The sequence below is a fragment of the Aotus nancymaae genome, unplaced genomic scaffold, assembly GCF_030222135.1.
Source record: "Aotus nancymaae isolate 86718 unplaced genomic scaffold, 86718_ANA_hifiasm-v0.15.2.pri h1tg000027l, whole genome shotgun sequence".
Lineage (NCBI taxonomy): Eukaryota > Metazoa > Chordata > Mammalia > Primates > Aotidae > Aotus > Aotus nancymaae.
Window position 1 is genome coordinate 2,269,470 of NW_026988440.1, and position 26,039 is coordinate 2,295,508.

The window sequence follows — 26,039 nt, forward strand, 5'->3', positions numbered from 1 at the left end:
GTGCCAGGGAAAGGGCGGAGCGAAGGCGAAGGGATAGTAGCCAATTAGCTGGCGACTTGTTATTTAGCTTGACCAATGAGTTTACGCCTCGCGTACAATGTCTCGCGACAAGGGCGTTTCACTAGCACGTTTGGGGGCGTTGGGCGGCGTCCCGGTATAAAATACTCCACCCGAGCGGGCGGCCGCCATTCTGGGGTTCGTTTAGAGGTAAGTTTGGCTGTTTTGTCGTTTAGTGGGTAAAATTTTGCGGATGTCTTTGGATCTGAGAAGTGGGGTAGGGATGGGTTCATTTGACATCTACGTCATAAGTAAAGCGGCTGTGTTTATGTTGGGACGCAGAGATGTGTTTTGGGACGACAAAGATGCCATTTCTGGGTGTTTCTGAAAAAACCCGTACTGACTACATCTTTCTCCCTTGTGTTCCTTTTATCCCAGGTTTGAATTTTCTCGGAGAAAGACAGGCCGGCCACGAGGAAAACAGAAACAAGCCGCAGCAACGTCTAAGCCCTTGAAAGGATCCAGAGAGCGGGGGGAAAGGGAAAACAGCAGCCACCAGCCCACCACTTGTGTCTTCTGCCCCTTCCCACCTATCTTGCCCACCCCACCAGCCCACGCTGCTTGGGACTTGAAATCTGTGGCCGAAGGACCGTCACCACATAACTTCAAAAATAACCACCCTCCCTTCCCAAACCACCCAAATTCACTTATCCAGCGTTTACTTTTTTTGAATCTACTCAGAACTTTTTTCTGCGACCCCCCTCCCTAAATGGAGTTGGGTGGGGGGGGAAATGAATACTGAGTTGGCCTTCATTTTTTTTAAAAGACTTTTTGATCCAATGAGGCCCCCTAAATAATTGAGTTTTGGGTCCTGGTTGGTTGTTTTATTTTTTTTCCTCCAAAATTTTACCCCCTCCCCCCTGAGCCCGAGGTGCTGACGTCGCAAAAAAATTGGATAGTAAGTGTCGAATTTTCAAAAACCAGCCTTGCAACAAGAAATCAACGTTTCCCGTTGTGAAACCAAAAATAATGAGAGGAAGAAATGAGACCATAGAACAAATAGAGAACTGGAGAAGGACCAATCTGGTCACTTAATCTCCGTTAAAAAGGGCCTGTGGGTCTAAACAGTCTTGTTCTCTCTCCCTTACCACCTATCTCTTCCCTGCCCTGCTGCAGGCAAAGAGAGGGTGGAGGGACGGCCAGCAAGTGAGGATTTTGATGGTTAACCCTTGGTAATTCAGCCAATTTCCAGACTGCCAAAGCCATACGTGTTATATAAGGAGGAATGGTTACCTTCCTCTGGTTAGCAGCAGTCTTCAAAAGGGTTAATGAGCTCACATACAAGAGATGGTGGATCTTGTGGCCCAGAAGTACCACTTCTTTGTGTGTGAGACAAGCAGGGTGCCTTTCAATTTGCCAGATTAATAAGCAATCTGTACATAAAGATTGCAGGGTAAGGAGATGGGCAGAGAAATAGCTCGCTGTAACTTTTTAAATGACTGTTAAATCCTCTCAATTTTAATGTAATTTGCTTGGGGTATATTTGTGTGGTTTAAAATAGGTGGCCATCTAGGAATAAAGATTGCAAGACACTTAATTTAGGACAAAATATAATCAGTGCCAGTACATAACAAGATAATAGTTGGGGAGGTAAAAAATGTCTTGTAATTGTTGCAGATTGCATAGGTATTTAAAAGCAAAAAAATGATTAACATTTTTACTTGATATTTTTTGGTGGGAGGTACAGTTAAATAGAGGGGGGAAAGGTTGGGAAATGTGGAATTTAGGAGTATAATTTTAAAAGCCATTTAGTGCAATTGAATGCTAGCTTTCTAAAAGATTTGTGTCGTTAAAAGGAATTTTTTTCTTCCCTGCTTCAATATGGCGACTTTCCTTGTCCTTTTGTCTTCCAAGCGGCGTTGCAGGTTGTGTCTTGACCCATTTTTTTTTCCTGTCCTCCCACCTCAACCCTATTTGTTGAGCGGGGTCCAAGTCCTTCCTCCCCCTTTTCCCTCTATAGGGAGGATGGGGGTGGTCGATGGTAGCCGGTTGAGCCTCCGTTGCAAATTCAATTCTTCCCTGCAGAAAACTGTTCTTTTTGATACTTAATTGCTGTAATTTTCACTACGCTCTTACTGATCAAAATAGGTCAAAGATTATTCAGGACGGGGAACTCGCTTTTGGTTTTTTTACTAAAGGTGTTTTACAATGTAACTGAAGCTACCGGCAGAACCGGGTGGGTTTTTAAAGTTTGAGTCCTCTTTCTCCATTACAAAATGGCGTCCCTCCGTCTTTGTTGTTTTTCTCCCCCTTCTGCCATCCTGAGCTTAGGGCCGCCCTAGAAACTTGGTCAAGGGGGAGGAGCAGCTTTGAAAGGTGATGTAATCAGCTTGCTTCCTCCCCTCTCCACCCTCTTGAAGCTCCACCCCTGAGCAGATGCCTTTGCACTCCCTGTGCTCGTTGCTGCTAGGGAGAAGACATTTTCCTTATTTTCTTTAAAATATCTTAAAGGGTTAAGAGGTTATAGGAGTTAAGTACGAAGGCTGTCCATTTCCTTGGATAGTTCTGGTTTTTATAGAACCAGTTTTTATTTTCACTTTCCTCTCATCACAACAGCTTGTAATTTTTCCCCACTTTAGCTGCCAGGGGTGAAAAAACAGGCAAACCTAAGACTGGGAAGCTTTGAGGATGTGTGTGAGTGTGTGTGTATGTATATATGTGTGTAGGGGGAGATGGGAAAAACACAAGGGCTTGCGAGAGTAACTTGGAGATAAACTGGGGCTTAATGACACTGAAATGTGCCATTTCTGCTCAGGAACCAGTCTGGGCCTCCTGCATTTGGTCGCTTTGTGTAATGGGACTCTGGGGGAAGGTGGGTACTTTAAGGACTTTCTTCTAAATCACCCTCATTCCCACCTCAATTTGGGGATAAACTCTGTATTCAGTGCTGTATCACGTTCTCCACTTGCTTAGTTCCTGTACATTGGTACTAGGATGAGAAGTGAATCTTTAGGAAAGGAGGCGGCAGTTGTAAACTCAAGGCAGGGGGAATCAAGCTACGGTTTCTGGTAAGCAAAACCTTTCTGGTATTACATTTCACAACTTTCATTTATTTTTTTCCAAAGAGCCACCTTTTTTGAATTTCTTTTTTCCTTCCCTTCTAAAAGAAATTCCTTAAAAGCATTAATGAAAAAATGTCCTCTTCATTTTTCAACTTGTGCAGTGCTGTGGCATTTGGTGCATGCTCAGAAGCCATGCCCTATCTGAGGGTGGTATTGGGTATCTGGTTCCTTTCTTTTCTTCCCCCAATTTTTCAAAGTCAGATCTTTATCAGACTCTCCATATAATTTTCATTTTTAAAAGTCCTGCACTGAAGCGTGGAGGTTCTAGGCAGAAGTGGAAAGTATACTGCCCTGTGGTGACTTGGGTGAGACTTAGGGCTAATTTTCTACTGGATACAGATTCTCAAATTACTACTTAAACTTCTGGATTAGATGGGAGAGACTCTTCCACACGTCTATTGACCACAAGTTTTTTTTGTTTTGTTGTTTTTTTCTTTTAAGCAGTTTGCCATGTGCCTCTGCAGCATATCTTCCTTGGGAGCTGAACATTCTATCCAGTGGGGTTCCTGATCTCTAGTGAGCCAGGGGATTAATAAAAGTCTTCCTTAACATGGGAGATGGGAAGCAAGGTCTACTAGGGGAACCAAATGCATCAGAGAATCTTGAAAAGCTGATCCCTGTAGTTTGTGGCCAGAGTTCTAGTCTGGGGTCTTTATGAGTAGGGGTGATGTATCATTTTGCCTCCTTATTGAAAGGCAGATAAGCTTTTGAGGAGCTCATGTATCAGGTTTGCAAAATTACTTTGAAAGGTAGGGGCTTACTACTTGGAAGAAAGCTACGACCTTGTGATGAATCACTTGAGAGACATAATTCAGTCCACTATTGAGTCAAACTAAAAAATGCCTAAAACACTGAAGAAAAAGGAAGGGGAACATAAGGGGTTAGGTACAAATCATTTTCATTTCCAGAAGTGCCTCTAAATTAAGGTAAATTTGGGACTCCTTTCTTCTTTTGTTAGAAAACAGTTACCATTTTTTAAAGGGCTCTGGCTTGCACAGAATTTTTGTCCTGAACCAATTTAGTCCTGTTTCATTGGTGATGGATGTGGAATAACTTTAGGTATGCTGGATATTTTTTCACCCTATTTAATTGAATAACCCTCAAGTAAAATCCATTTTGAAGGCAGGAGTCTGTCACAGACGTTTATCTCTGGTAAGAATGGTAGAAAATTCCCCAGTGCCTTGTGCCAGTAGAGCATGGCTCTCCCCAAAACATCCTCCATAAAGAAAAGCATATCTTAGGATGAGGTGGAGGTAGGCTGGGGGTTGCTGCCTCACCCCCCACCTTCTGTATGTTCTGCAGTCAAGGAAATAGCTCACTAAAAGAAGACAATCATGCCCTGGATTATTTATGGTTCCAAAAAGCTTTCTCAAGCTTTCATTCTAGGCTCCAGATCTTGAGTAGGTAATATTACGACAGTCAACGGCCCCTGCCTGCCTTTGTCAACTCAGTTTGCCTTCTCTGCTGTAGGCCTGTGCCTGGAATGTTGGACTTTTCATTCCTTTCCACTAGAGTGCCTTGGAACTTGTTTGGTTTTTTCCAAAATATGCTGACCTCAAAGTAAGGAAACTAGGTTGTAAGGTGTTTGGGGTCCTTAATTTTAAATAAGAACTAATCTGCCTGTAGGAAGGCCATCATGAGGAAACCCACTTACATTTTATCAAGATTGGTGCTCATGAGACAAAATTTCACTTATATTTCCAGAAAGTATATAAGTAACGGAAAATGAATATTTAACACTAATTTTGCTTTGTTAGCTTCCCTTTGACTATTAATGTCTTTTATTCCTGTTTATACAAATGGGAATAAAAAAGTTCCTGGATCCCATTCCTGGCAGAGGGCAGTGGACAGAATTTAGCTTTATACTTACTGGTCCATCTTTCTAAGACTGACTCCTCTCATCTCCCATCCTCTTAAGGAACATTCGAGCTCAGATGACTTTTTTTTTTTTTTTTTTTTTTTTTAGTGTTTGAAGGAAATACGGGTAGCAGGTCTATTGGCTTAGCTTGTAGTTGGATATACAAAAGGGAATTCTCCAGGGTTATATATATTCAGCTTTGGGTTTGAATCAAGGAGAACTGGCTTGAAATGATGTTTAATTCAAGGCCTTTTGTCAAATTGCATATATTTTGCTTTGGGAATCTAATGGTAGATACATGTGTGTATATAGAGTTTTAAAAATTTCTTAGTCTCTTGATTGCTTATGACATGTTATTATTGGAACCCATTCATTGCTTTTCCAGTTTCCAGCAGATGTGATATCTGTTTTATATGTCCCTTTATCATATCTCTATAGTTTCTATGGATCACTTTGTAGTATCTCACTACATGGGAAAAATACCTTTATTTTTGTGTGTAATAATTACCACACTTGAGTGGATTTGGCCCACGGACGTCTAATCTTCTCCAGTATTCTCCTTGAATGTTTTTTCTCTGACCTCAGGTACCACTTGTACTTGTGGAGGTTCCAGGGCAGCAGTGACTTCTCAACGTTTCTTGCCTCATCTCTCTCCCTCTGTTCAGCCTACAGGTTATGATCTCCAGAGCCAAGATTGTACTCCTACCCCATCCCTTCCCAGCTGCCACCTCTGCTTGCTTGCCCAGATTGTTAGGACCTACACATTTGGAGATTTATTGACCTTTTCATTGGGAGGACTAAAAGCCTGAGATTGTTATGCTTATGTTTTTTCTTTTGTTTGAGAACAAATAGAACTAATTTGCATTATCTTACAAGGAACCTGTTTTTTTTTTTTGTTACACACAAAAATACTCATCTTTGTAAAAAACTGATTTTTCTATCATTCTGCTGGGATTGTGTCTGTTATCTCTGTGCTAGATGTAGGGTGAGGAAGATTTTGGCCTTGCCTCTTCCTTGCTACCCAGTGTTGACCTTATTGCCCAAAGGCAGATATTGCTGAAATGGTTTTCTTTTTTGGTAGTTTTTGTTTGTTTTTGAGTCAGGGCCTTACTCTGTCTCTCAGGCTCTAGTGCAGTGGCACAATCACACCTCACTATATCCTTGATGTCCCTGGGCTCAAACAATCCTCCCATTTTTCCACCTCAGCCTTCCCGGTAGCTGGGACTACAGGTGCACACCATTACACTCGGCTTATATTTTGTAGAGAGGAGGTTTTTTTGCCATGTTGCCTAGGCTGGTTTCAAACTCCTGTGCTCAAGCAATCTGCCCACCTAGGCCTCCCAAAGTGCTTGGGATTACAGGCATGAGCCACCGCACCTGGCTTCTTTTTTGGTTCTTAGAAGGAAGTGTTTAGAGGCAGTGTAGATAAAAATCCCAATTAGAACCTTATTGATCCTGAATTACCTTTCTGGAACTTCAGTTGTGGCCTAGAACTTGCTTCACCCTTCTGTCTCTTCCATAAAAGGAGCTTAGCTTTTAACTAATTCTTTTCCACTCTGGTCTAAAACAGCTGCTTAAAATTTAAGGGCATTTTTCTAGCCTTTGGCTTTATTTGTTCCATTCTTTAGCTTCCCTGGTTTTCAGTTTTAGGATTTCCTAGGGGATCTTGGACAGTGTGAATTTTGAGGAGAGGACCAGATTTGCATCTTTGCTTTTGAAAGCACAAACTACTAGCTTCAGTTTAACTTGGAGACAGTAAAAGCTTGTGCAGTGTTTGGTTAATGAGTGACGTTCTATTCAAGGGCTAGAGGACCTGCCTGATTTCCTTGCATCCATTTGTCTCCCTTTCTGGGACCTACCCCCAGATCTCCTTGGGGAGGGATTTTGTTTTCAAGTTTTGTTTTGTTCTCTATTATCTACCACTTCAGCTGATACATATCTGGCTACTTGTAGTGAATATGATTCTTTTTTTTTTTTTTTTTTTTTTTTTTTGAGACGGAGTCTCGCTCTTGTTACCCAGGCTGGAGTGCAATGGCGCGATCTCGGCTCACCGCAACCTCCGCCTCCTGGGTTCAGGCAATTCTCCTGCCTCAGCCTCCTGAGTAGCTGGGATTACAGGCACGCGCCACCGTGCCCAGCTAATTTTTTTGTATTAGTAGAGACGGGGTTTCACAATGTTGACCAGGATGGTCTCGATCTCTTGACCTCGTGATCCACCCGCCTCGGCCTCCCAAAGTGCTGGGATTACAGGCTTGAGCCACCGCGCCCGGCCTGAATATGATTCTTAATGGGCCAAGATAAAAAGGAATAAACTCTTACAAGACATTTAGCCCAAACACCCAAGATTGGCCCAATTTCTATCTAGCTTACAGGCTGTTTTTCAAGCCAAATTTATCAGCAACTAGGGAAGACAGGACTTAAGAATAGGAAAAAATGCCTTGGAGAGTTGAACATCTTGTTATGAGAACTGAGTCTTAGCTCTAGAACAATCTAGTGCAGTTCAGCTATCCTAGGAAGGATGCTGCTGGGAGGGAGGGACAGTGTGCTGCTCTCTTCAGTCGAATTGCTTAACTTGCCAGGGCTATTTTCTCGGTAGTAACAGTGGTCTGTGTTTTTTGTATCTAAAAAATAGTGTAGTTGAATAATTCATCACCATATTTTGTCAGATGTAGAGATGGGGTTTATTAGAGGGTGTACACGAGTAGTCTTTGCCACCAATTTATTCTGTGTTTGTTTTGTCCTCTTAACATAGAAACCACCATCATGGGTTCAGGTCCCATAGACCCCAAGGAACTTCTCAAGGGCCTGGATAGCTTCCTTAACCGAGATGGGGAAGTCAAAAGTGTGGATGGCATTTCCAAGATCTTCAGGTGAGTCTTTAAACTTTTTTGGATTAATTGTGAGTAGAGAATATTGTGTGTTAAAATACGGCTGCAGTTGAGGCAGTTTGAAATGATTCTGGAATGGAAAGGGAAAGATAATGCAATAGGATTAAAATCCAACAATTTTAGGATAAGGGATAGGAAAAGATGATCACTTGGATTCTGACCGTAAGGGAAACTGGAGATTTGGACATTGACAGTCTCAAGGGAGCCATGGGTTGGAATGAGAGCAGGGGAGCCTGGTGACGGAATTCTAGATTGCTTTGGTTCGTGTTCCACCTACCTATAATGTTACTTTCCTTCAGTGATTATCATGTTTTCCAGGGGAGGGTAAATAACTAAGCCAGTCTTGAACAGTTGTTGAGGGCTAGCCTTATCACCTGAAGGCAGATTGAAATTCATCCTGTGTGTTAGGGAAGCAGTGATGGTTTCCTTCCCAGATCAGAGACTTCAGTGTCTGTTCTCCCATAAGTTTCCATGTTGCACTCCTCCTCTCTGGAGCAAAGTCCCAAGTCATCAGGAATCTCTAGGCAGTTCACAGATTAGAGGCACTTTTGCTAAGAGAAAACATACTGGCTGCTTCATTTCTAACGCTAACTCATCTCCTGCAGTTTGATGAAGGAAGCACGAAAGATGGTGAGTCGATGCACTTACTTGAACATTCTCCTGCAGACCCGTTCACCAGAAATACTGGTCAAGTAAGTGGGGATCTGGATGTTTGGAATGGGACGATACAGCTAGAAGATGGGGGCAGTGAGGCGTGGGGTTTCTGGGTCATTAATGGGAGACTGGGATTGTGGGCTGTGATACTTTCAAAACCCAGAAAGGGCATTACAGATAGACTCTCCTGACTGCCTGCAGGTTTATTGACGTCGGTGGCTACAAACTTCTCAACAATTGGCTAACATATTCAAAGACAACCAACAACATTCCCCTCCTCCAGCAAATTCTACTGACCCTGCAGCACCTGCCGCTCACTGTAGACCATCTCAAGCAGGTACGTTTAGTCTTTAAACCCTGATTCTTCCTTTTTTGGTTTAGTCTAACAGATGAAAAACTCACACTGACTGGTGTGACTGTAATCTTTGGTCCGTGAGGTAGAATGGCAGAAAAAAAACGAATTTAGAATAAGAAGACTTGGTTTGAATTTATCTCCTTTAATAGGTGTGGGGCAGGCCAGGTGTGGTGGCTCACGCCTGTAATCCCAGCACTTTGGGAGGCTGAGGCGGGTGGATCATGAGATCAGGAGTTCAAGACCAGCCTGGCCAAGATGGTAAAACTCCATCTCTACTAAATATACAAAAATTAGCTGAGCATGGTGGTGGGTGCCTGTAATCCCAGCTACTTGGGAGGCTGAGGCAGGGAATTGCCTGAACCCGGGAGGCAGAGGTTGCAGTGAGCCAAGATGGCACCACTGCACTCCAGCTTGGCCACAGAGCAACACTCTGTCTCAAAAAAAGAAAAATTGGTGTGTGGCGACCAGGCATGGTGGCTCACGCCTGTAATCCCAACACTTTGGGAGGCCAAGGCGGGCGGATCACGAGATCAGGAAATCGAGACTATTCTGGCTAACACGGTGAAACACCGTCTCTACTAAAAATACAAAAAATTAGCTGGGCGTGGTGGCACACACCTGTAGTCCCAGCTAGTCGAAAGCTGAGGCAGGAGAATCGCTTCAACCCAGGAGGCGGAGGTTGCAGTGAGCTGAGATTGCACCACTGCACTCCAGACTGGGCAACAGAGCGAGACTCAGTATCAAAAAAAAGGGATTGTAACTTGTGTGGTTGTTAGCTGTAAGTAGACTTACTTCTCTCCTGGCATTTACCTTTCTGCTACTCCCATCTCTCATAGAACAACACAGCTAAACTGGTGAAGCAACTGAGCAAGTCAAGTGAGGATGAAGGTAGGGTGCCAGTCCTTCCTCTCATGGGCTTTTCTCTATTACCTCCACTTAATTACCTTCATACCTCTTCCCATCCTTAGATTGTCCCTTCACTTCTTTCCTTTTTGTATCTCACCTTGCTTTTTTCCTTCTTTTAAAGACAAAGTTCCTCTAACCTGTACCCTCTTTCCTGTTCTCATTTCCAAGTGGAAATTGTTCATTATTTTGTCGTTGAATATAAAAGGTGCCATACTTTAACCGGAAGCTGATTCCTAAGATTGCTTGGTATAAAACACATACACTTAAAATTCACTGTAGGAGATAGTATCATCCTAGAGTATCTCGTCGTTGTTTACTTCTGCTTTTCTTATTTTCTCTTTTTTTTCCCCTTAAAAAGCCTCCAGTGGAACTGTTTTTCTAACTATAATATTCTGGGACCTTCAGTATCTGTTTTCCTAACAATAAATTTATTAGTTCTAGTTCTACCATTAAACACATTCTTGTAGGAGATGGGCAAAATCTTGACTTTTGGAGTATATCAAAGTTCTGATTCTTTCCTTTTCTTAAAGGGTTGTGGAGCTTCTGGCAAGGACCATACAGTTCTGGCTTGAAGACAAAACCTGTCTCCTTTAGAAATTAAGAGTTTCCTTTATCTCTACCCAGGGCGTGAGCCAGGAGCACTAGATACTAGTTTCCCACCAAGTGAACAGTAATCTGTTTCCAACTGGCTTAATTGTGCTGCCCTCTCTGAATATGGATTTAATTTCCATCATTCATTGAAATTTGTATATTCCCTGTCGACTGTAGTTAAGTCTCACTGGATCATAGTATCAGTTGCTCCAAAAAGGTTTTAGGATATTCCTGCATTGAAGTTTGTTCATGTTGGCTTAGGTATAGAAATTGCCCATTGTGTGACTGTTTTAAAAGTGAGGTTTTAATGTTCTATGAAAATCTTACTACTGTATGATAAATTATGAAATGAGTCTATAGGTGGAAATGTTGGCCAGAAGAGAGGTACCATATATCAAAGATGTTACTTGCCAAGTACAAAAGGAAAGAGCTACAAAGTATTTTTTCATGTATTTAGAAACAAACTTTACTTCTTGTTTTCTCATCTATAAAAGAAAATAAAAAGTTTTCAGATTGTCGTAACAATTAGGTGAATTATATGTAAAGCAACTAGTGGAGCTTTTTAAAAAAATATTAGTTTTTAAGGAACTGGTGGATTTTGGTTACATATATAAGCTCTTTAATGGTAATTTCTGAGATTTTGGTACAAGAGGTGATGGCAGAACCAAGGGTCAGGGCACCCGAGCAGTGTACACTGAACCCAGTGTGTAGTGTTTTACTAATGTAGATTTTAACCACATATTCTTAAATAAAAAGTCTTTTTACTCCATAGTGGTATGATAGCATCAGAGTTGAAAGTTAATCTTGAGTAGAGCACAATTCTAATTCATTGTTCCATTTTTTAAGAGCTTGGTTTTTAAGCATATCTCATGTTCTTAAAACATTTGGGTTACTTTCTCCATTGCACAGATTTTCACAGTATTTTCTCAAACTTCCCATTTTCTGTTCCTAGAAGAATGATAATTTACATTATTGAGGCATTTCCCCTTTCTCTCACCTGCAGAGCTCCGGAAACTGGCCTCAGTCCTTGTCAGCGACTGGATGGCTGTCATCCGCTCTCAGAGCAGTACCCAGCCTGCTGGTGAGCTCCTTAGTCCTTTATCCTTTATATTTCTTTGTTTCCTATTGGGATGTGGCCTTTAGGTGCTCCTAATCTGCTTTACCTCTGACAGTGTTTATCTAAATAAAATCCTTTTCTGCTTTGTTTTTTCACAACAGAGAAAGATAAGAAGAAACGTAAAGATGAGGGGAAGAGTCGAACTACCCCTCCTGAGCGACCTTTGACTGAGGTGAAGGCTGAGACCCGGGCTGAGGAGGCCCCAGAGAAGAAGAGGGAGAAGCCCAAGTCTCTTCGAACCACAGCACCCAGTCATGCCAAGTTCCGTTCCACTGGTAAGACTTGGCGGCTGGCCTCGGGAGCATTCGTGGACATGTGCACTCCCAGAGCCTTATGGGGGAATCATTTGATGTGTGATATGTTAATTGTAAGGAAGAGGGAAGACTAGCAGAAGAAGCTTTGGTTACAAGGCTAGAAGAACATTTGTGGGTGAGAACAGGGAGGAAAATTCAGCGGCCTGGGGGTTTGAGTTCAACTGTCCACACCATGCTTCTTTCCCCAGGACTAGAGCTGGAGACACCATCCTTGGTGCCTGTGAAGAAGAACGCCAGCACAGTGGTGGTTTCTGACAAGTACAACCTTAAACCCATCCCCCTCAGACGTCAGAGGTATGGCTCATGTTCTCAGGTTCTGAATGGGGTGGATCTGTGGACACAAGGGAGCAAGAGGTAGGTGAGTCAGATGTTGATGACAGTTCTTCTTTTGACAGCAACACAGCTACCCCAGGAGATGCTGTCCCCCCTGCAGAGAAGAAATACAAGCCACTCAACACAACACCTAATGCCACCAAAGAGATCAAAGTGAAGATCATCCCACCACAGCGTGAGTCTAAAGTGGGAGATGTACTTTGAATTAGCAGACTCTTATCATGGGAACAAATGTCCCCAGAAATGAGAAGTTTTTTTCCCTTCTCTTATTATTTCCCTCCATTTTCCTTTGATTTCTTGGTATCCCTTACTTTTTGTACCCCTGGAGCTCCTGTTTCAGGGGTCACTTAGGAGTTATTTTAGAGATAAGATGGGGGGATGTGCCATTCTGTGACTGGTCAGGGGCACCTGGTGATCTGTCGTGTTCATTTCATCAGTTACCTGAGCTCTAATTCACATCCAAAGCTATGGCTTGTCTGCCAAGAGAGACCTAGAATAACAAGAATGTCCTGTGTGAATCCTGCATGTGCTTCCTGGTCCTCTTGAGCTTATCGTATTCTCAGTTGAGGCACGGTCTTCATTGGCCCATTTTATGCCTGGAATGTGTTTGCAAGTGTAGGCTTACGAAGGAGGTCTGATGATGCTATTTGATGCTCTTTCCTTTTGTAGCTATGGAGGGCCTCGGCTTTCTGGATGCTCTCAATTCAGCCCCTGTTCCAGGCATCAAAATTAAGAAGAAGAAAAAAGTGCTGTCACCTACAGCTGCCAAGGTATGGGCTCCAAGAAGTAGGTTTCAGTGACAGTATAAAAGGTAAAGTAGAAGAAAGGGCACAGCAGCCAGGAGTTGTCGGGGAGGAGAACAAGAGGCATTTTGTCTTGGATATAGACTGGTGCAGGTGAGACCATATTGGAGACAGAGTCTTCCTTTATACAAGAACTGTTAGGGGATTGTGCCTGGGACGCTGGACTAACTGCCTTGCCCTTCGCTTTCCAGTCAGTTTATTAACGTGCTTTTCTTTCATAATAGCCAAGCCCCTTTGAAGGGAAAACAAGCACAGAACCAAGCACAGCCAAACCTTCTTCCCCAGAACCAGCACCACCTTCTGAGGCAATGGACACAGACCGTCCAGGCACCCCAGTTCCCCCTGTTGAAGTCCCAGAGCTCATGGATACAGGTAATTATAGAAACTAGTTCAGTTTGTGGTGGGGAGGTTTCGGAAAGGAGAAATCTGGGTCTGAAACCTCTTCTCTGCACAGCCTCTTTGGAGCCAGGAGCTCTGGATGCCAAGCCGGTGGAGAGTCCTGGAGATCCTAACCAGCTGACCCGGAAAGGCAGGAAAAGGAAAACTGTGACGTGGCCTGAGGAGGGCAAACTGAGAGAGTACTTCTATTTTGAATTGGATGAAACTGAACGAGGTAAGAGGTCATTTCCTATGTACTAGGTGTCTTTAGGGGATTTTAAAAGGACTTGGTTGTGCTTACTTTCCCTCTTCCTTTTCTTCCCTTGCCGATAGTAAATGTGAATAAGATCAAGGACTTTGGTGAGGCAGCTAAGCGAGAGATACTGTCAGACCGACATGCATTTGAGACAGCCCGGCGTCTGAGCCATGACAACATGGAGGAGAAGGTGCCCTGGGTGTGCCCGCGGCCCCTGGTTCTGCCATCACCTCTTGTCACCCCCGGAAGCAATAGTCAGGAGCGATATATCCAGGCTGAGCGGGAGAAGGGAATCCTTCAGGAGCTCTTCCTGAACAAGGAGAGGTGAGCAGAGTGGGATTCGTGCCCTGGGATGTTGAGTGCTTGGACACTCCTGAGGGGAACATGACTTGGGGTAATTAAGCATGGGTGGAGGTTAGAAAGAACTTTCAGGGCCTGAATTAATAACTTGACTGTCATTCTTTTTTCCATCACCTGTGCTGTTCCTGATAGTCCTCATGAACCTGATCCTGAGCCCTATGAGCCCATACCCCCTAAACTCATCCCCCTAGATGAGGTGAGTGAGTCAATATTATGTGATGATAGAGATTGTGATGATCATTGATTTTGGTGCATCTTTCATGAGAAAATGTCTCCTTCCGACGGGCACGGTGGCTCACGCCTGTAATCCCAGCACTTTGGGAGGCCGAGGCGGGTGGATCACGAGGTCAAGAGATGGAGACCATCCTGGTCAACATTGTGAAACCCCGTCTCTTCTACTAAAAATACAAAAAAATTAGCTGGGCATGGTGGTACGTGCCTGTAATCTCAGCTACTCAGGAGGCTGAGGCAGGAGAATTGCTTGAACCCAGGAGGCGGAGGTTGCGGTGAGCTGAGATCGCGCCTTTGCGCTCCAGACTGGATAACAAGAGCGAAACTCCGTCTCAGGAAGAAAAAAAAAAAAAGAAAATGTCTCCATTCTTTCAGTTAGGCCTGATTATTTTTTTCTTCTTCTTTCAGGAGTGTTCCATGGATGAGACTTCATATGTTGAGACCCTGGAACCTGGGGGGTCAGGTGGCTCACCTGATGGGGCAGGAGGCTCCAAGTTGCCTCCAGTTCTGGCCAATCTTATGGGAAGCATGGGTGCTGGAAAGGGCCCCCAAGGCCCTGGAGGAGGAGGCATTAATGTGCAGGAGATCCTTACCTCCATCATGGTATGCGCCCCCTTCCCTTCGCCACCTCTGTGGAGCCTCCTTAAGCACGCTGTCCTCACTCTGTCTCCGATTCACCTTACCTCGTTCTCCACATCTACCCACTTACCCCAACCTTTGACTCTCCCTTTCGTGATGGTTGTTACCCTTTCTGTCTGTTGACTTTGCCTTCTTATATTCTTACAGGGTAGCCCAAACAGTCATCCTTCAGAGGAACTACTGAAACAACCAGACTATTCAGACAAGATCAAGCAGATGCTGGGTAATCTTCAGGGCCAGCCCCAGAGGCCTGGGGGAGGAAGCCTTCAGTGGAATTCGGGGAGGCAGGGTTTCACAGATGTGAAAGAGTATAGGGCTGTTGCCACTATACAGGAAATGGGAGGGGAAGACTGGGCAGAGAGAGCACTGCTCTGCCAGGTTGGTCTTAGGCACACCTAAATGGGAGATCATGTCAGTCTTCTGGAGTGCTCATACTGACTGTGTTACTCTTGTTTTCATTAACAGTGCCACATGGACTCTTAGGCCCTGGCCCAATAGCCAATGGTTTCCCACCAGGGGGTCCTGGGGGCCCCAAGGGCATGCAGCACTTTCCCCCTGGACCTGGGGGACCTATGCCAGGTAGGTGGTGAGTAAGAGGTTGGAATGGGCTAATCGGCCTAATTTCAATGTGATAATAGTATGGGATTGCCTGGAAGGCAGAAGGTGGTGGTTTCTGTTGGGAGATGGCAATTCTTGAGTGTAATAGATAGCTGATGCTCTCTCTTTTCTCCCTTACAGGTCCCCATGGAGGCCCTGGTGGGCCAGTGGGTCCACGTCTCCTGGGTCCTCCACCCCCTCCCCGGGGAGGTGATCCCTTCTGGGATGGCCCAGGTGACCCCATGAGGGGTGGCCCAATGCGTGGGGGTCCAGGACCAGGTCCTGGACCATACCATAGAGGCCGAGGTGGCCGAGGGGGAAACGATCCTCCTCCTCCTCCTCCTCCTCCATTCCGAGGCGCCAGAGGAGGTCGCTCTGGAGGCGGTCCCCCAAATGGACGAGGGGGGCCTGGTGGGGGCATGGTTGGAGGTGGTGGGCATCGTCCCCATGAAGGCCCTGGCGGTGGCATGGGCAACAGCAGTGGACATCGTCCCCATGAAGGCCCTGGCGGTGGCATGGGCAGTGGGCATCGCCCCCATGAAGGCCCTGGCGGTAGCATGGGCGGGGGTGGAGGACATCGTCCCCATGAAGGCCCTGGCGGTGGCATCAGTGGTGGCAGTGGCCATCGTCCCCACGAAGGTCCTGGCGGAGGAATGGGTGCCGGTAGTGGACATCGCCCCCATGAAGGCCCTGGACACGGGGGGCCCCATGGCCACCGGCCTCATGATGTCCCTGGTCACCGAGGCCATGACCATCGAGGGCCACCTCCTCATGAGCACCGTGGCCATGATGGCCCTGGCCATGGGGGAGGGGGCCACCGAGGGCACGATGGAGGCCACAGCCATGGAGGAGGTGAGGATGCTCCCTGCCTTCATACACCTTTTGGTGTCCCATACAAGATTTTGGGGAGTGGGGGGGAGAGTCACCACTGTTGGTAGCTAGGCAGAATGTGAGGTCCCTGTATTTCCTTGGTGTCCTAGTATGCATAGCAGTTCCTACTCTGCCCTTCCCACAAATCCACAAGACCGTGTGTCTGAAAGACAGTTCTCAGGATGCCATGGACAGGGGTGGTGAGGGTGTTGGCATTGCCCGCAGCCATTTCCTGTTTAACTGTTCTGCTTTTGTTCCCACAGACATGTCAAACCGCCCTGTCTGCCGACATTTCATGATGAAGGGCAACTGCCGCTATGAGAACAACTGTGCCTTCTACCACCCGGGTGTCAATGGGCCCCCCCTGCCCTAGGGACCATTTGCCTGCCCTGTTCACACAACCCCTGTGGACTGCAGCCTCGCTCCTTCCACCCCGTTATGGCTTCTGTGAAGCCCATTTTCCCCTTTCCCCAGCTGATGAGGAGCCGGCCCCCTCAGTTCCCACTTGATTGGGTTCCTGGGGGTTTTCTGATCACTGGTGCGCATTGATGTACATATTTTCCTCCGGTCTGGGGAGGAGAGAGACTGGTAATGTTCTGTACCCTGGACTGCTGAAGAGGAGACCCAGTTGGCTTCACTTTTTGAGAAGATTCGCCCTGTACCCCAAACCCGTTTCCAGTATTGCCCGTAATGCCTGAGAACCTAAAGCTGGTTATCCTGGAGAAAACCCCTACCCTTCTATTGTGGGTCCCCATATGCACACAGAACTTTGACACAGGATCAGCTGCACTTAAGAAATCATCCCAGTTAAGCTCATTATTATTCATGGGGTGGGGAGATGGTGAAGGGGTATTGTATATCCCACTGCACTGAGGGGGCTCAATCAGCTGGATTTGAGTTCTGGAACACACATCATCCCCACTCCCCCCAGCATGGGCTATTCTGTTCTTTCTCAAGTGGGACCTTGAACTTTTTGTGAACAACCATTCTGCATCCTGGGTCTGCTAGGTTTGATGATAGTGAACTCATATCTGCATCCGATGAAAGTTTAGCTGGCAGAGATGAGGCCGGTGGTGCTGGTCTGCCCTTGCCAACTACAGCTAGTCTGTAGACTTGAGAAAATAATTCAGTGAGACCAGCTTCTCATCAACTTGTGCCCGGCATGCTGGGCCTGAAAGTCACACTACATGCACTGCCTTTGGGAGTTGCCGCACTCCCTGCCCCTACCTGGAACCTTGTCAGCGTGAAGGTGGCTTCCTGCTACTTCACCCTGTCAACCGCCTCTGAATCCCCACCAGGTGCCTTCCTGGGTGGATTCAACAAGATGATTTTGCCCTTTCCCAGTCCCCTCCTTCACTTTGGCATCAGTTGTTTTCTATGAAAACAATGGATTGGTTGGGTCTTGTGCAGGGTCTTGGGTTAGAGCCACAATGGATTTGAGGATGAGTATTTTCTTTTTCTTTTGGTTTTGTATATTTTGTACATTAATAATAAACAGTGGAAAGAGAAGCAGCTTATTTAACCCCTGGTGTGTTTGGACTTTTTTTTTTTTTTTGAGATGGAGTCTTGCTCTGTTACCCAGGCTGGAACGTAGTGGCACAGTCTCAGGTCACTGCAACCTCTGCCTCCTGAGTAGCTGGGATTACAAGTGCCTGCCACCACATCCAGCTGATTTTTTGTATTTTTAGTAGACGGGGTTTCACCATGTTGGCCAGGCTGGTCTTGAACTCCTGACTTCACCCACCGTGGCCTCCCAAAGCACTGGGATTACAGGCGTGAGCCACTGCACCTGGCCTGGACTGTTTTTAAAGCCATTATCGGCCAGGCACAGTGGCTCACGCCTGTAATTCCAGCTTTTTGGGAGGCCGAGGCAGGTGGATCATCTGAGGTTGGGAGTTTGAGACCAGCCTGACCAACATGGAGAAACCCTGTCTCTACTAAAAATACAAAAACTTAGCCAGGCGTGATGGCAGGTGCTTGTAATCCCAGCTACTTGGGAGGCTGAGGCAGCATAATCACTTGAACCCGGGAGGCGGAGGATGCAGTGAGCCAGGTTGTGCCACTGCACTACAGCCTGGGCAACAAGAGGGAAACTCCGTCTTAAAAAAAAAAATTAAAAAGCCATTATCACTTGTGTAAGGTACACTAGTACAAATCTGTGGAATCTGATTTTTACTCTTTCTGCAGCTAATGCTTAACCTAAGAGTTCTATTAAGTACTGGTGAGGAAATATTTTTATTTTTAAAATTTACTTCCACCAAAGTTTTGCAAGAAAAATACTTTTAAAAGTACGTAAAACATTAGGATACAGAGTAGATCTCGGCCACAGGGCTCTTTCTTGGTTTTCTTCTGAGTCTTCCCGAACATGCCTTATGTGTCTTCCTAGAACAGTCCTATCCTGGCTATCGTCCCCTCTAGGATGTGTTCTTGGGTCATCTTGTCTACATTCTACAGATAAAGGAGGAGAACTTAAGGATGCTGGAGTCTCAGATAAAGGCCATTGTCCCAGCTCTACCTCTCTACAGGCTGGGTGACCTTAGGCAGGTTAGTATTGAGTCTCAGTGGCTCATGCCTGTAATTCCAGCATTTTTGGGAGGCTGAGGTGGGAAGACTGCTTGATTCCAGGAGGTTTGAGACCAGCCTGGGCAATATAAGGAAACCTGGTCGCTACACAAAATTAAAAAAAAAAAAAAATTAGCCAGGCATGGTGGCACATGCCTTTAGTTCCAGCTACCTGGGAGGCTGAGGCAAGAGGATCACTTGAGCCTGAGAGTTCAAGGCCACAGCTGTGATTGCACTGCTGTAATCCAGTTTAGCAACAGAGCAAGACCCTGTCTCCAAAAAAGAGGCCAGGCACAATGGTTCATGCTGTAATCCCAGCACTTTGGGAGGCCGAGGTGGGTGGATCACCTGAGGTCAGCAGTTTGAGACCAGCCTGGCCAACATGGTGAAACCCCATCTCTACTAAAAATATAAAAATTAGCTAGGGTGGTGGTGGGCACCTGTAATCCCAGCTACTCGGGAGGCTGAGGCGGAAGAATCACTTGAAGCCAGGAGGTGGAGGTTGCAGTGAGCCAAGATCATGCCACTGCACTCCAGCCTGGTGACAGAGCAAACTCCATCTCAAAAAAACAAAAAATAAAACAAAAGAGTAAGTATAGACTGCTCCTCTCACAACGGTTCTGGCCAGGCACAGTGACACCCGTAATCCCAGTACTTTGAAAGACCAAGGTGGGAGAATGGCTTGAGCCCAGGAGTTCAAAACTACCCTAAGCAACACAGGAAAACTCCATTTCTTTTTTTTTTTTTGAGACGTTATCTTGCTCTGTTGCCCAGGCTGGAGTGCAGTGGCGTGATCTCCGCTCACTGTAACCTCCACCTCCCGGGTTCAAGTGATTCTCCTGCCTCAGCCTCCTGAGTAGCTGGGATTACAGGCGCCCACAACTGTGGCCTGCTAATTTTTGTGTTTTTAGTAGAGATGGGGTTTCACCATCTTGGCCAGGCTAGTCTTGAACTCTTGACTTCATAATCTGCCCGCCTTGGCCTTTTTTTTTTTTATTGCATTTTAGGTTTTGGGGTACACGTGAAGAACATGCAAGATTGTTGCATAGGTACACACATGGCAGTGTGATTTGCTGCCTTCCTATCACCTGGCATTTCTCCCCATACTATCTCTCCCCAACTCCCCACCCCCCTCTGTCCCTCCCCTGTTTCCCCCCGACAGACCCCAGTGTGTGATGCTCCCCTCCCTGTGTCCATGTGTTCTCATTGTTCAACACCCACCTGTGAGAACATGCGGTGTTTGATTTTGTTTTCTTGTGTCAGTTTGCTGAGAATGATGGTTTCCAGGTTCATCCATGTCCCTACAAAGGACACGAACTCATCGTTTTTGATGACTGCATAATATTCCATGGTATATATGTGCCACATTTTCCCTGTCCAGTCTGTCATCGATGGGCATTTGGGTTGGTTCCAGGTCTTTACTATTGTAAACTGTGCTGCAATGAACATTCATGTGCATGTGTCCTTATAGTAGAACGATTTATAATCCTTTGAATATATACCCAGTAATGGGATTGAATGCCATGGCCTTTCAAAGTGCTGGGATTACAGGCCAACCAGGGAAACTCCATTTCTTCTTTTTCCTTCCTTTTTTTTTTTTTTTTTTTTTTTGAGGAGTTTTGCTCTGTTGCCCAGGCTGGAGTGCAACGGCACCGTCTAGGCTCACTGCAACCTCTGCCTCCCCAATTCAAGCGATTCTCCTGCCTCAGCCTCCTAGCTGGGATGACAGGCATGTGCCACCACGTGCAGCTAATTTTGTGTTTTTAGTAGAGATGGGGTTTCTCCATGTTGGCCAGGCTGGCCTCAAACTCCCAACCTTAGGTGATCCACCCACCTGAGCCTCCCAAAGTGCTGGGATTACAAGTGTGAGCCACCACACCTGGCCGGGAAACTCCATTTCTAATTAAAAAATAAAAATTAGTTCAGGACCAGCCTGACCAACATGGTAAAACTCCGTCTCTACTAAAACTACAAAAATCAGCCAGGTGTGGTGGCAGGTGCCTGTAATCCCAGCTACTTGGGAGGCTGAGGCAGGAGAATCGCTTGAACCCAGGAGGCGGAGGATGCAGTGGGCTGAGATCACACCATTGCACTCCAGCCTGGGAAAAAAGAGTGAAACTCCATATCAGAAAAAAAACAAAAACAAAAAACCACACCCAGAAATCCAGAAATTAGGGATATATCACTGGGATTTGTGTGGCAGATATGGGGCAGTTGGAAATATTGATATTGGCATGTGGGTTAAGAATGGTGGTTTGGAGCCGGGCGTGGTGGCTCACGCCTATAATCCCAGCACTTTGGGAGGCCGAGACGGGTGGATCACGAGGTCAAGAGATCGAGACCATCCTGGTCAACATGGTGAAACCCTGTCTCTACTAAAAATACAAAAAATTAGCTGGGCATGGTGGCGCGTGCCTGTAATCCCAGCTACTCAGGAGGCTGAGGCAGGAGAATTGCCTGAACCCAGGAGGCGGAGGTTGCGATGAGCCGAGATCGTGCCATTGCACTCCATCCTGGGTAACAACAGCGAAACTCTGTCTCAAAAAAAAAAAAAAAGAATGGTGGTTTGGTTTTCAAGTCTGTTAGCATTCATCAGAATCATCTGAAGAGCTTATTAGGAAACAAATTGAGGCTGGGCATGGTGGCACGCGCCTGTAGTCCCAGCTACTCAGGAGACTGAGGCAGGAGAATCCCTTGAACCAGGGAGGTGGAGGTTACAGTGAGCCGAGACTTCACCACTGCACTCGAGCATGGGCGACGGAGCAAGACTCCATCTCAATTAACAACAACAACAACAAAAAAAAAAACGGGCTGGGTGCGGTAGTTCACACCTTAATCCCAGCACTTTGGGAGGCTGAGGCAGGTAGATCAACTGAGGTCAGAAGTTTGGGACCAGCCTGGTTAACATGGCGAAATCCCATCTGTACTAAAAATACAAAAAATTAGCTGGGCATGGTGGTGCGCGCCTGTACTATGAACTACTGGGGAGGCTGAGGCAGGAGAATTGCTTGAACCCAGGAGGTAGAGGTTGCAGTGAGCTGAGATCACGCTACTGGACTCCAGCCTGGGTGACAGAGTAAGACTCCATCTCAAATGAACGAATGAATGAATAAATAAATAAATAAATGCAAGCCAGGCATGGTGGCTTGTGCCCATAACATAATCCCAGCTACCCGGGAGGCTGAGTCAAGAGAATCACTTGAACCTGGGAAGTGGAGGTTGCAGTGAGCCAAGATCACGCCACTGCACTTCAGCTTGGGTGACAAGAGCAAGACTCCATCTTAAAAAAAAAAAAGACAAATTGGGGGTGGGATCCAGCAAAATCCTGATTCAGTAAGTCGGGATGGATGTCAGGGTGGATCCCGAGATATTTGCATTTCTAACAAATTCCCAGTTGCTGATGCTGCTACACTGCCTAGAACACGTGTCTCAGCTGTTATTTCCAGCATTGGCCACATGAGGGCAACAATGTTTTATTGCTATATCTTAAAGGCCTCACTGCATTTAGGCCCAAAGCGGGTAGTTTTACCTTCCCCTTGCCCGGGCTTGGTGTGTTGTGGGGATCACTCCAGCGTTGAGACCCCCTAAGTGTCTCCGCCATAATGGAGTTTGAGCCCAGACATGTTTCTCCCCCCTGGAGGCAGTCGAGCTGAGGGAAAGAAGGAACTCAAAGGAGTTTGATGTTGCAGAAGTTTATCTCTGGCTCACTGACCTAATATTATGGCTGGGTGAAGGCTGTGTGGTTTTATTAGACATTGTGTTTCTTGAAGTTTTCGTACTGGGCTAGCTTTATAACTTTGTGACTAAGCATTCACTGAATCTTGTGATTATTCACATGCCATTTGAAATTGTTGTCCTCAAGATTTATCGCTTGCTTTGACTGTTGTAAAATGTTATCTTATTCCTGTAAGTAGAAAAGGTCATCTGTTTGTTTTATGATTTTTTGGATCAATCTTTATGTACTAGTTTTATCTTGATCCCCAGTCTTGCAATGTTCTGTTCCCCTTTGTTGTAATGATTTGATGTCAGCCATTGTGCGCTGAAAAGTATATAATGAGACCCTGTGCACGAAATAAACTGCTGACTGAGGTATCCCCTTGTCAGTCCTCCAGACCCATCTTTCTATCATTCTTTTCTTCTGTGCACTCTCTCTTCCAGGTATTGGGACCCTCTTGCAGGTCAAGAGACCCTGGCAGACGTGCCGTTCTCACAGACCCCAACAGTGTGTGCGTGGGCAGGGGTGTTTTCCAGCATTGCTCTGTGCACTGGAGAAGACCTGAGAAGACATAATCTAAGGACCAAGTTAAGACGTGAAATACCAAAGAAGTACACAGCTCAAGAGAAAAAAAAACAAACATAACACAATCTAGTGGTCACAACTTTGTGTCTTTTTTTTTTGAGATGGAGTCTTGCTCTGTCGTCCAGGCTGGAATGCAGTGGGGTGATCTCAGCTCACTGCAACCTCCACCTCCCGGGTTCAAGCAATTCTCCTGCTTCAGCACCCCCTAGTAGCTGGGATTACAGGTGCATGCACCATATCCCGCTATTTTTTGTATTTTTATTAAGAGACGGGGTTACACCATGTTGGCCAGGCTGGTCTCAAATACCTGACCTCAGATGATCCGCCCACCTCGGGCTTCCAAAATGCTGGGATTACAGACATGAGCCACTGCACCTGGCCTTGTGTCTCTTTTTTTCTTGTTCCATCTACTGCCTGTTTCTCACCCTCTTTCTTCTATCTCCTTCAACAAGCCACAAGAACCTTTAAAGAGAGCTTAATTTTTTTTCTATGTTTTAAGAATGAGCTCAATCATTTTCTTATTTATGTTTTTGAGACAGAGTCTCACTCTGTCACCCAGGCTGGAGTGCAATGGTGTGATCTTAGCTTACTGCAACCTCTGCCCCCCAGATTCAAGCAATTCTGCCTTGGCCTCCCGAGTAGCTGGGATTACAGGCACCTGCCACCATGCCTGGCTAATTTTTGTATTTTCAGTAGATGATGGATTTCACCATCTTGGCCAGGCTGGTCTTGAACTTCTGACCTTGTGATCTACCCACCTCAACCTCTCAAAGTGCTGGGATTACAGGCGTGAGCCACTGTGCCCAGCTTTTTGAGACAGAGTTTCACTCTTTCACCCAGGCTGGAGTGAAGTGTGCGATCTTGGCTCACTGCAACCTCTGCCCCCCAGGTTCAAGTGATTCTCCTGCCTCAGCCTCCCAAGTAGCTGGGATTACAGGCTCTTGCCACCACACCTGGCTAATTTTTGTATTTTTAGTAGAGATGGGGTTTCATTATGTTGGTGAGGCTGGTCTCGAACTCCTGACCTCAGGTGATCCACCTGCCTCAGACTCCCAAAGTGCTAGGATCACAGGTGTGAGCCACATTGCCTGGCCTACCTGTTCCCTTTTACGGATGCAAAAGCTTTAGATTATATAAAGAGAAGATTTTCTTTTCTTTCTTTCTTGTTTTTGCAGGGGGAGATAGGTTGAACATTTCATCTATTTCACTACAATAATGTTTCTTCACCAAGCCCTGCAGGCACTTTTCTCTCTGCTGTTTCAGTCTGTTTTGCCTTTCTGCTTCCATTTTTTTCCCCTCTAAAATACCCTCATGACGGCTGGGCACAGTGGCTCATGCCTGTAATCTCGGCACTTTGGGAGGCCAAGGTGGGTGGATCATGTGAGGTCGGGAGTTTGAGATCAGCTTGACCAACATGGAGAAACCCTGTCTCTGCTGGGTGCGGTGGCTCACGCCTGTAATCCCAGCACTTTGGGAGGCCGAGGCAGGTGGATCACGAGGTCAAGAGATCGAGACCATTCTGGTCAACATGGTGAAACCCCGTCTCTACTAAAAATACAAAAAAATTAGCTGGGCACGGTGGCGCACACCTGTAGTCCCAGCTACTCGGGAGGCTGAGGCTGGAGAATTGCTTGAACCCAGGAGACGGAGGTTGCGGTGAGCCGAGATTGCGCCATTGCACTCCAGTCTGGGCAACAAGAGCGAAACTCTGTCTCAAAAAAAAAAAAAAAATTAGCTGGGTGTGTTGGTGCACGCTTGTAGTCTCAACTACTTGAGGAGTTGAGGTAGGATCACTTGAGCCCAGATGGTTGAGGCTGCAGTGAGCCGTGATTGTGCTACTGCACTCCAGCTTGGGAAACAAGAGGGAGACCACATCTCAAAACAACAAAACACACATTTCTCCAGTGTTTACTATGTGCACCAACATTTGTGCATCACTTGTAGGTAATAAGTTGTTTATGAATAAAAAGATTTAATTTGGTTAATGAAATTTCCATCTACTACCATGTAAATGTTTCCCTTTTGTGTTCCATTTCTATGCTGCTTTTTAGAGGGGCATACTTTTGTCCACATGTAGATGAATTATTAATTCCATTAACAGTATCTATGATTGGCTATAGAGGCCATGGAAATTAAAACAACAAAACAATATATACGCTGGAGGAGATAAAATTTGTGGCCAGGAGTTTGACACCAGCCTGGGCAATATAGCAAGACCCCATCTTTACAGGGAAAAAAAGAGAGATGAAATTTATGCTGTGGCAGGGGGTGGGAGTTATTTTGGAGCATTTGAAATACTTTTTTTTCACTATGCTTGAAATAGTGAAACTAGTGATCAAATACTTGAAATGCAACAATTGGTATTCACTTTATAAATAACATTCCTATATATTTTAGGTATCATTCATCTACACTAGCGAGTTAAAAACTTAAAAATGTAAAAGTAGGCCGGGAAGGTGGCAAGAAGCAGCCCCTGAAACAGCCCAAGAAGCAGGCCGAGGAGATGGATGAGGAAGATAAGGCTTTCAAGGAGAAAAAGAAGAGCAGAAGAAACTCGAGGAGCTAAAAGCAAAGGCCACGGGGAAGGGGCCCCTGCTCACAGGTGGAATTAAGAAATCTGGCAAAAAGGAAGCTGTTTCTTGTCCCTGAGGAGGTGGTGACCCTTTATTTCATCCGTATTTAAACATCTGTATTCTCTGCCATAGCATCTTTTGCCACCTACAGCTGGAATTGTGTTGTCTTGGAGCTGTTGTACATTTAAGAATAAACTTTTGTTAAAAAAAAAAAAAAAAAAAAAAAGGCAGTAAGATCGAGCGAGGAGCCCAAGAGCGAGCGCGCAGCCCGAAGCTCGAGCCGCCTCCGCCGCCGCCGCCTGCGCCGCGAGATCCGCCCCGGCCGCCGCGACCAC

General features: G+C 45.8%; 1 protein-coding gene and 1 pseudogene across 2 annotated transcripts; both read left to right on the forward strand.

Moving 5' to 3' along the window:
* Nucleotides 1-152: 152 nt before the first annotated feature.
* On the forward strand, nt 153-17,791 carry PPP1R10 (protein phosphatase 1 regulatory subunit 10). 2 transcript variants are annotated; one of them, XM_012433878.2, is made up of 20 exons: nt 153-207; nt 436-955; nt 7,730-7,847; nt 8,471-8,557; nt 8,721-8,856; nt 9,711-9,762; nt 11,375-11,452; nt 11,590-11,763; nt 11,991-12,096; nt 12,198-12,310; nt 12,805-12,905; nt 13,163-13,310; nt 13,393-13,551; nt 13,650-13,896; nt 14,065-14,128; nt 14,572-14,766; nt 14,950-15,025; nt 15,268-15,381; nt 15,541-16,251; nt 16,533-17,791. In XM_012433878.2, the coding sequence occupies exons 3-20, from the start codon at nt 7,741-7,743 to the stop codon at nt 16,640-16,642; spliced, it is 2,778 nt and encodes a 925-aa protein (XP_012289301.2). In that variant the 5' UTR covers nt 153-207; nt 436-955; nt 7,730-7,740; the 3' UTR covers nt 16,643-17,791. The 2 variants fall into 2 exon arrangements, with proteins under 2 accessions (XP_012289301.2, XP_064236696.1); XM_064380626.1 differs by lacking the exons at nt 153-207; nt 436-955 and having other exon boundaries at nt 7,268-7,847.
* Nucleotides 16,708-25,780, forward strand: LOC110567758 (translation machinery-associated protein 7-like; annotated as a pseudogene).
* Nucleotides 25,781-26,039: the final 259 nt, after the last annotated feature.